The 11,018-nt window shown below is 34.6% G+C and overlaps 1 protein-coding gene across 2 annotated transcripts in view; it reads right to left on the bottom strand.

The window, feature by feature from the left end:
* Positions 1 to 11,018, bottom strand: part of LOC117116811 (GPI ethanolamine phosphate transferase 1-like) — a 29,667-nt gene that overhangs the window by 15,306 nt on the left and 3,343 nt on the right. For both annotated transcript variants that reach the window (XM_033260905.1, XM_033260906.1), the window contains exons 3-13: positions 9,989 to 10,110; positions 9,571 to 9,669; positions 8,087 to 8,193; positions 6,620 to 6,875; positions 5,848 to 5,964; positions 5,497 to 5,687; positions 4,749 to 4,883; positions 3,505 to 3,584; positions 2,487 to 2,735; positions 1,385 to 1,580; positions 893 to 981 (exon numbers count right to left, since the gene is read on the bottom strand). In XM_033260905.1, coding sequence (XP_033116796.1) covers positions 893 to 981; positions 1,385 to 1,580; positions 2,487 to 2,735; positions 3,505 to 3,584; positions 4,749 to 4,883; positions 5,497 to 5,687; positions 5,848 to 5,964; positions 6,620 to 6,875; positions 8,087 to 8,193; positions 9,571 to 9,669; positions 9,989 to 10,110 — 1,641 coding nt within the window. The remainder of the gene's footprint in view (positions 1 to 892; positions 982 to 1,384; positions 1,581 to 2,486; positions 2,736 to 3,504; positions 3,585 to 4,748; positions 4,884 to 5,496; positions 5,688 to 5,847; positions 5,965 to 6,619; positions 6,876 to 8,086; positions 8,194 to 9,570; positions 9,670 to 9,988; positions 10,111 to 11,018) is intronic.

The following is an 11,018-nucleotide window of genomic DNA, read 5'->3' on the forward strand; positions in this document are numbered from 1 at the left end:
TTGTGTTTTGCAGTGAGCCATGTCTCCGAGAATGCCAACATACTGGCTGTTCTAAATTCATGCATATATTCAACAAGTGCACGTAATTCATCCATTTTGTTGCATATAGATTGTAAATTCCCCATAATAAGAGATGGGATATATGGTTTGAACTTACGAGACCGTAATTTTTTCCGTACACCACCCGCTTTCCCTCTCTTCCTTCGTACAGTTTTCTTTTGCTTAAGTATTTCTTTGGGCGTATTCTCGAGAAATGTAACAGATGTTGTAGACGGTACGTTAAAAGTATGTAGTTCCTCCGAAGAATAAGTAACACATAAAAGGTAGACCAAGTACAGCAAAAATCCACACAAACCACGTTTAGCAAACACCATCACAATATCATTAAAAGTAACACAGCAGAAACGGACACGGCACAGACAATTCACCAAACAACAGCAAAAAGGTAAAATGAAAAGTAACTAAAAGCGAGCAGAAACGTCGACCGCAGGAGCAGCGCCGTGACACGTCCGTTCTCTATGACGTTCAGATACTGCAAAAAATTATTCCCATCAGAATTTCAACCTAAGTCTAAACAGAAAAAAGAAAAAAAAAGAAAAGAAAGGTAGATCTTCCAAATGAGGTACACCTACAGTAGAACCCCCTTCTGTGGGAAACTTCTAATTATTGAACTTATGAAAAAGTAATGTCATTTCTATGAGAAAATGTATTATCTCAATGTGTAGTCAAGACCCCAAACACTATTCCACTGGTCTACTGAAGGAATCATGAGGCCCAGTTGGTATACTCCACTGAGATTTCCCATTAAGCAAACATATTTTCAACAAAAATGCAATGTTTAATAGAGATATAGCAAATCGTGAAATAATTAATGAAACTACACGCTACTTACACAAGCTGAATATTTGGCTCCCTGCCAACAACTGGCATCATGGGAAATATAGCTAAAATTAGACATGATGTAACCCACATAAGCAGCACCTGAGAAAAAGTAACACAAACAAAAACATTAAAATTTCAACTAAATAAAAACATAAACTAAATTCACAAAGTTTGTCTAAGTTACTATTTCTCTATTAAACTATAAAATATGGAATGAGCACCTGGGTACCCATGCAGTGGCAGGGCAGTATTGCTCCTGGGTACTGATGCAGAAAAAGGCATTAATACCCCCGCTGGTGGATTGGGCAGTACACCCTAGCACTCTGGTTCTTAATTACTTTGTTTGAAGGGCCAAATTAGTTTCAGAGTTGATCTGATGGGCCAAAGATAATCTATTTGAAACATATTTGAAACATTTGAAACATATTTGAAACATTGAATAAATTCATCAGCTGTATTTCCTATAGCACATCGTTCTTGAATACAGTTTAATCATACTAACCTTACTCTCTAGAATGTTCCAGGCAGAAAGTGACCACAATGCTAGGCCTAGCAAGCCGAGGGAGATGACTTCTCTGTAGAATAGACTTAATACTAGCACCTCCATAGCAACAACCCCAATTACGACATAACATAAAACTTCCATCTGCATATTATTTAATTTAACATAATGTAATAATTCCTGAAATACATAAAATCTGGAAGAGAACAGAAAAATGGCAAAATATATAATATGATAACTACCTATACTATCAACAAATCAATTTTTTTTTTGTTACCAAAAAAGAAAATCAATGATTTGTCCATATACTGTAGGGAGCATGATAATGTCATCAGATACATACTGTATATACTTGTCTGTAAGACAAGGCTTAAATTAGCAAATTACTAAGAAAAATCAGGGAGTCTTCTTATATGCGCTACATACAAATATTATTAGATTTTTAAAATCATGTTTGTCCATAACATGCGAATTTACAACTGCGGGGAAGATTTAAAATCTCATAAAATGGTATTTATTTGGATGATTAGTGCTGCATTTGGCCCAGTTATTAGCCAGCTAGGTGCAGTATCAAGACTATAAAAGCAGCAAAATTTGGGTGGGGGGGGGTCAATCTTCTCAAACCTGGGGGTCGTTTTATAAGCGGAAAGTCTTATATATGAGTATATATATATATAGTGGATAAATTACAGATATGACGGAACTGCAAGCATTACATTTAACACTTTTAAAGATTCAAGATACACTTTATTTGAGCATAGTAGGAAAAAAGTTCTTTTCATGAAGAACAAGAGTAAAATAAAAAGTACAGAAAAAGTATATTAAAAAACATAAACACTTTTAAAGATAAAAACAGCTGTACTTGATTCTATGAAACATTATATTAAAAAAAAAAACATTGTTTAGGTAGAGATAGCTGTGATCCCACAAAATGTTACACTATTTATTACAAGAACTAAGAGATTAAAACCTGTGGCTGTCAGACTCAACAAACAATGTTTGATGAGACTTGAAATTGTATTGAATAATATGTTGCAGAACAAATGTAACTTTAAATATTATAGCGTTAAAGATAAAAAAAAAATAAAAAATTTTGGCCTACCTTTTAGTCACTCTATACCACAAGGGTAGCGGTAAAAAAACATAGATATAATAGACTGCTGGGGAATGCTGACAGTAAAGAAGTACAGCTATGATGACACCAAGCCCGATAAACAGTAATTCTAGGGACTGTGAGGGAAGCTTCTGTGTTGAGCGAGATCGCAGGTCAACCGCTATGTTGGTGTGGTTCTGTACGAGAACTTGGAAGATGTACAGCATCCACCCTATATAGCCCAGCGTTATGCTAGCCCTGAAAATGTTAATAAGGAAATCATGTTTGTATATTAACACGGTAAGAAATACAAGACATTTTACTGCAGTTTTCATCCAGTACATCAGAATAGAATTAACATAACAGACCAAAAAATGGAACACAAAAGGAAAAAATGAGCTTACAACCAACCAAAAAACACAAAACACGTCATGGTCAGTCTCCCCATTAAATCTTTTTGAAGTTCCAGACATATTGTATATATAAAAGCCTGATATTGCAAATCAATTATATTTACAACATTCATTTTATTATTGATTTCTTTATTAACAATATAAAAATAGTCAATTAATTGAAAAAAAGGATACAGTTTGTATTTATAAATAAGGCCAAAAAAAAAGAAATTGTTTGCTTGCCCTCCTCCACCCACCCCTAACTCACTGAAAAAAACAGGGGCGGAAAAAAAAAAATTTTGATTATTTTTATTCCATCTGATGAGTATTTAATAATAAAAAAACTTTTTCCAAATGCCCCTATTTATCATTTTAAAAAAAAGAAGGGCAAACAAACAATTTATTTTTTTTCGTCTAATCTACTATAATTTATATAGAAAAAGATTTTAAAGTTTACTTTTTATAAAAAAGACTTTCTTTTATAATGTATATACAGTATTGTTTAATACATTAATGTTTAACCTAAATTTATTATTTACTTACTGAAAATTAGTTTATTATTATTTACTTACTTAAATTTATAATTAATTACAGAAATTAATTAACTAGAATGGAAGGTATTTAGCGTAACATACTCAAGAAAAAACCTGTTGTAAGTCTGGTAGTAACTTAACCCATCAAGACTTTCATGAATTAACTTCAAGGATTTCTGCATCTGAAGAAAATTATATATATAATAATCAATTTATTTTTTTATTTTTTTTTTCACATACGATTGTACATTCATTCATTACAGAAGATGTGTACTCCATGAAAACTAACGTTCATTATTAATTAAATTATTTCTCAGTTGACTTTTGTTTTTTAATTGACTGATATACTACTCATGGGTTTTGCCTCCGACTTAAAAGCATTCTTGCTTCCAAAAAAATTACAATTCATTAGAAATCAGTACACTGGACAATACTTGTACTTATATCCAAATTAAATTTTTAATCAATACTCATTACACTTGAGGAGTTCACACAGACCACCATGCTACAATCAACATAGTATAAGGTCAGTCTAGTACTGTATTATAATATTTACAACAAAACAGCGCAAAAACAGCAACAGCAACAACAACAGCAGCAAACAACAACAACAACAACACGTACAACAACAACAACATCAACAACCAAGATAATATTAGTAATATAAACATTGATTCAATGGATCTTGCTCCCCTACCATTCTGTACAGTATAGTACAGTATGATATTTTTGGATGCTGTGCAACTATCCACGCACTTAAATTTTTAATCAATACTCATTACACCTGAAGAGTACACACATATCACCATGCTACAATCAACACAGTATAAGGTCAGTCTAGTACTGTATTATAATATTTACAACAAAACAGTGCAAAAACAGCAACAGCAACAACAACAGCAGCAAACAACAACAACAACAACAACACGTACAACAACAACATCAACAACAACAACATCAACAACCAAGATAATATTAGTAATATAAACATTGATTCAATGGATCTTGCTCCCCTACCATTCTGTACAGTATAGTACAGTATGATGTTTTTGGATGCTGTGCAACTATCCATGCACTCAGTGGGTCAAAAAAATAACCAAGCTGAGTTATCCAGAATTTCCTAATAAAAACTAGGAGTGGACTTTTTCTTTTTCATTCTAGAAAATTCAACCTTAAAAATGAATTTGCTATTGAACGCTGGGATTGGAAGATATCATTACATTACATTCTACAGTCTAACATGCTACAATTGTGTCAAAATATTATTCTCATAAAGAACAAAGCCAAGTTACTAAGAAACTTTCTGAAAAATCATTACAGGTTCATATAAAAGTGCTGTAACTTACAGAGAGATCGTACTGTTTTTGAGAAATATACATCTCAATTTGCTCAACTTTTGACTTCTGGCTTTCCTCAGAAAGAGTGTGGAATGGTTTGAAGAACAGTGGTAGAGTTGTATCACGCATAGACTTTTCTTTAACCTGCAAAAATAAAATTTATTAAAATAAAACCATCAAGACAGCAGGGGCTCAAAGTCTCCTGCAAGTTGTTAGAGTCTCTCGAAAAATTTGGATGACCTCCAGCACTCTTGGCCGTGAAGCAAGAATCTACCACAAAATAATCTCGGTTAAGGACTTAAAATGGCGCTCCAGTGTACACATCTAGCTTGTGTGCATTTTATAAATCCCATTGCATCTTTCGGAAGAGTAGGGGGTTACCCCGATGCTATGGTTCATTTCAGCTCCTGTCCTTGCGGAATGATGTGAACATATAGCTGCTATAAGCGCCTCTTTACGTTGGCTAGGTAGTCACGGACCACGCCCATACGAATTTCAGCACAATGATGCTGCGGGGTTATTTTTCTACCTTTACCCATTCCTACCTTAATTCCTCGTTTATAAATGATGACTTAAAATTAATATATGCAGGAATTCTCGAGTATTTTAAGTACTGTATACATGACGAAAAACATTGGCCTAAGCAAATAAAAATGAATTTATTTGGCATCGTTTAAAAAATATTAAAACATCAAATATTTAAAAATTTAAGTTACAAATTACATTAAAATAGATTTTTGTATTAACAATGTTGTACCTGGTATTGAGCTAAAATTTGTTTAGCATTTGTCAGCAGGCTTTTGGCTTTGAATTTGTCACTCATGTTGAGGTAAGTGGTGGGTAGGATGCCAACAGAGTTCATGGGATACGCCACCCCAATTAGAGATGTCATAAGCGGTGCTATATCTGCTTGGTTAACATCACTCCTTTTTGACTGAATTCTCCAATCTTTTTGTATAAAGTAAAAACATTTTTTTTAGACTTAACATGTACAAAAATAACAACAATTTTGCATGGAATTTAGTAATAGAAGTAGTCACTAAACACAAACTAATTAATATATATATTTTCTAAAACGAAAAAATAAGACATTTTTTATTACTCTGACCTTCGTTAAATCTGTCTTTGAAGATATTTTCATGCCCTGATCTGGCTTTGTTGATACCTGCACCCCAGGCAACCAATGGGGTCAAAGTTTCATCTGGATGACCAGCACCATGTGACCCTAATATGGAAGATACAATAATCCATCACAAAATGTCTTCATAGAGTAAATGCTTAATTGAATCTTATTTGGTTTTTAGCATATATTTAATAAAATGTACTTAGTAAGTATAATATTTGGACTACTTCCCTTGAATGTCTAGAAAATAAATTGTTTATTTTGTAGTTACATATTACATACTACAGTATTGTATTATTTTATCCATGTTATTAAAACTTATGTACTTTGTTTCCTTTATTTATTTAATATAAAAAAGATTTCCTGGAGTCAGCAGCCAGCCATTTATAGAGAAGGATTAGTGAAGGGCTATGAATTGTCTAATTGATTTGGAAAAGAAAAAATTGTTCCTTCAAAGCACCAATGGTGTTCATTTTGTGAATCATTCATTCTGTGAACCAATCAGTGTTTCACAGAACTCTTTACAAACAAAGGCAGATTCAAAAGGACTCTTGCCAGCACAGGCTCCATACATTTTTGAAAATTTATTTTTAAAAAAGGGGAGTGGGAGGAAAACAAAAACTTTTGGACCTGCGGTTGAGGTAGTCTGGACCCTTTGTCTGTAAAAGCCAATCCTTGGGCCTCCTCTATTTTGAATTCCTGAATTCACCAATGAAGAATATGGTTTCATTATTAACTAATATGGACAGAAGCTTACCCCAATTGGTCATTCCATGATCAGCGGTCAATATATATGCTGTCCTTCCATCATGGCCAAAGTATTCTTCAACCTGTTTTTCCAGGTGTTCGACACCTGTGTCGACCACCTGTATATTTTCCAGGTATTCCTTAGAGTATGGTTTGTTACCATGCCCATTAGTGTCGAGGCCAAGCAAGTGAAGAAACAAAACAACCTCCGTGGAAGACAACTTCTGGTGTATATTCACGTCCGCCTTTGAGGAGTCTAGAAATTCCTGTTGACGAGTTGCACATAAGACTCAGACATGTTCATTTGATCCAAAATAATAAAAGCAAAAACATAACAATATCACAGTACTGAAAATATGTAAAAGAGATAATTGAACCTGGAAGACCCTTATGACCCTTTGACTGGAACAGCGGCTAACAAAAGAACCACCCATGAAAACTTCAAAATCTAAGATATAATAATAATAATAATAACCATAACAAATAACAATAATAATAATAATAATAGTATCATTACTATTATCATTTATTAATGAATAATAGTCTTAAAAATAATAATATAATAATAATAATGAATAATAGTAATAATTATAATAAAAATAATAAAGAGTGATTCTTTTATAGCACTTAAATTGAAAGGCCTCTAATCGCTTCACATGTTAATAATAATATCAATAATGATAATAATAAATCATAATACTCAAAACAAACAACACATACACTTTTGACACAACCAAAGCCAAAAAATTGTAACGATCCCAAATACATTTTATACGCATATTAAAGATTTCAGCCCCCGACCCTGGCTATGCCATCAACAGAAGCACCTGCACTACTTGTTCTAAATATTATGATTCATTATAGAAACAAATTAATAACTAGATTTGAACTCGTCACTGAGGACGAGTTAGGTGATCCGCTTGTCAGGCAAAAGATACCTCATGGCGCTTAAAAGTATGATTTATGAAAAAATACTGTAGCCAGGATTGTCAAAAAGAATTATTAAAGAAAGAAAGAGGTGGGGGAGAGGTCAGAAAAACATTAATTTTTACCATGATGCGTAGATGATGTCACGCATGACTGGTCACATTGAAAAGCATATTGTGATTGCCATGTGCGTAGCTTGCAGCAATTTTGAGATAACGTGCGAACAAGAAATGGGGAGAAATGTAGAATAAAAAAAAAAAAAAAAGATCTCTGACAATAACAAGAGGTGATCCGTTCTGTAATGTGGATCACCAAAGATAGTTGTTTTCTACAAGACGAACTTGAGTCTTAACACAAACATGAGCCAAAAATCAGAAATGTGTATGTGTCACGCGTATGAAACGACCCACCCTTTTTTTTTTTATCGTAATTTGCTATTTTAAGCCTCGTCTTACACACAATAATATACAGTAATAAATTTATATATTGCTTCTGATAAACTTATTTAATCCAGGTAATGTTTTTTTTTTTTTTCTGAAATGGATTTTACCTTAACTTGATCAAAGACCCATGTGTCCAGCCGTGAAGCATCAGAACCGGCAAAATCCTCACTTTCAGCAGGATACATATTAGTTGTGACATGTTCTCCAGTTGCTCCTAATAGATTAACACAGAAATCAAAAGGACTTTGTGTTTTAGAGTTGATTAGTGTGGTGAGATTGTGTAAGTTGAAGAACACATAAGTATTCAATCATATTTCATAAGGGCAGGAGGGTTTAGCCAGAAAAACAAAATAGGCCGTCTAAAACGGAAGCCAGTTGGCGTGGCACTGAGCCGATGGGCAGGCCATACCCATCTTTAGGAATGCCCCCCCCCCCATTATTGGTACGAAAACAACGTACATTCAATCAATAAATGATGTTTTTATCAAACGTAAATATGATTTAGCTTTAGTTTAATGTAACATTCGACAGATATGAAGAATATAACAAATTTGCTAAAGGTAGACCAAGCCCAATTAGGTTAGGCCGAGCTGATTAGGCCAAGCCGTCCAAGCCATCACGGTAAAAGTGGCCGTCCTAAATAATTGTAGGCCGTCCAAAAGACGCCCGAACGGCTCGCTGGCTAAGCCTGTGCATAAGTGTAACCTGTAGTTAGCTCACTTGACTGGAAGGAAGTCCTAACATACACATAAAGTAAAATCACAAATTTAATGAAAAGAAAAACAATACACTGTACTAGTGATTCAATATGCATTATAAGCCAAGGAGGTTATGTATTTACTGCTCTTTTCTATCTGTCTGTGAGCAGGAATACGGAAAAACTAAGGAATTGATCATCATAAAATTTAGCGGAATGGTACATAATAATTTAAGAAAGAGATGATTACATTTTGAGAAGAAAAGGTCAAGATTACTGAAATTATATTTCATGGCCTATGGGTTGACTGCTCTAATTTAAATATCGTAGAAGTGGTTGGCGCATCAGTTGTGGTTTGGACTCCCAACCTCGAGGTCGGGGGTTCAAAACTCTCGCTGTGCAAGTCGCTTGTGTCCTTGGGCAAGGCACTTTATCTACGGTTGTCTCTCTCTACCCAGGAGTAAAAGTGGGTACCTGGTAGGTTCAAACACAGCCTGCGCTGAATACAGCTGCAACATTATGGAATTCCCCTATGGGGCCTGAGTGTGTGTTCCATATGTGCTTGATCCAGTGATCCGGGGTAATAATGTTCAGCGCATAGAGAAGTTTGATATGCGCTATATAAGTATACAATAATAATAATAATAATAATAATATGTATGTATCTATCTGTTTGTCAAATTCGTTCATCTAATCATCAATTCATCCATCCATCCAATGAATATTTCAACAATTGTGGTATAGCTGTGTCATTAACACAGATTTCCTTGTGACGTTTTGAATCTGACCAATAGATTTCTTTCACAGTTTTGTGGAAATCCGACAAACTGCACACAACATTATTAGTAATTAAGTCTTGCTAATATGTGCCTCTTTGTTTTTTTCTGATCTAACCTTTAGCAAACATTGGTAGAATGTCTGGACTGCCCCAAGACCATGTGTAGGAACTCTGATTGAAGACCGAGTCAAAATCAACAGGATTTTCTTTCCAGCCTAAGCGGAGGGGGAAAAAAAGAAATATGTCATCGCAAAGCCTACGGAATAAAAAGAAAGATTACAATGGAAGCAACATACTGGATGAACAATAATTCCAATATTTAGTTTGTAGCAAATGATGCAAAGAATCCCTCATCGGAAGCCCACAGCTATGATGTCTGCAGAAGGCTAATATCACTTACAAATGGATCCATGTATAGCAATGAAAACAATGATAATGATGATGATAATGATGCTGATGATGATCATGACTATTAACGACATTGATGACAGGGACAGCAATGATGATGGTCACAAAATCATTAATTAATTCTACCTTTCGCAACAGCACTCACATCTTCGTAAAAACCAGCGATGAGGGCGACGTGGCCGGGACGGGATTCCGTGGGAACTCTAGTGTGAGACACCCCCCAGCTGCCTTCCAAGGTAATCTTCTTCCTAATGAAAAAAATTAAACATACATAATGCACACAATAATAAAAAAAAACGCATGTAATAATAATTTACTCATCAATACAATATTAAATAAAACAAACTTGGAAGCTTTTTACAGGTCTCCCTCTAGTTAAAGACCACCTCCAATTAAAGACCACTATTCCAAGGCCCTGAATGAACACATATTCTTCATTGTTATGATTATTATATTCATTCATATTCATATATTTATATAGCGCCTTTCTTTGGGGATACGAAGCGCTTCTGTCGCTGGTTATTGGATTCACATGCTTAAGTGTTGCTGCTGTATTTGGCGCAGGAGCAAGCAACCCCACCAGGTACCCATTTATAATCCTGGGTGGATAGAAGCAATGAAGATAAAGTGCCTTGCTCAAGGACACAAGTGAAATGCACAGCCAGGGATTGAAACCCCGACCTCAAGGTTGGGAAACCAAACCTTTCACGCTGCGCCAAACCGCTTCTACAAGCAGTTTATTATATTTCTAATTAGATAACAAAGCTTATAAAGACCAGGGCTCGATTTAGTACTAGCCCGGCGTACAATGTCTAGTAAAAACCGCTCCGGATAGCATATTTACTCCTCACGTTGCCCGGTTGTCTAGTGGAGAATTAGCAAGAAAAACATTTTCTTTAAAAAAAAAAGAGAAAAAAAGCGGAACTTTCGAGACAATCTCTGCACATGAGGTACCGCAGCCCAGAGAGTACACTCTAGCTAGCTTTCAGCTCTCCACATGCGTGAGTGTTTAATTATTAAGATGATCCCAAGTCATTCACCAACCACTACAGGAGGATGGCATGTTAATTTGGTAGTTAGAACATTTAATTTAATGTACTACCTTATATTCATATTATTTTCTCATAATGATATTTTTAAAATGTTCAACTTTTAA

This window comes from Anneissia japonica, unplaced genomic scaffold, assembly GCF_011630105.1.
Source record: "Anneissia japonica isolate Jap-2015-1 unplaced genomic scaffold, ASM1163010v1 scaffold287740_len772037_cov194, whole genome shotgun sequence".
Taxonomy (NCBI): Eukaryota; Metazoa; Echinodermata; class Crinoidea; order Comatulida; family Comatulidae; genus Anneissia; species Anneissia japonica.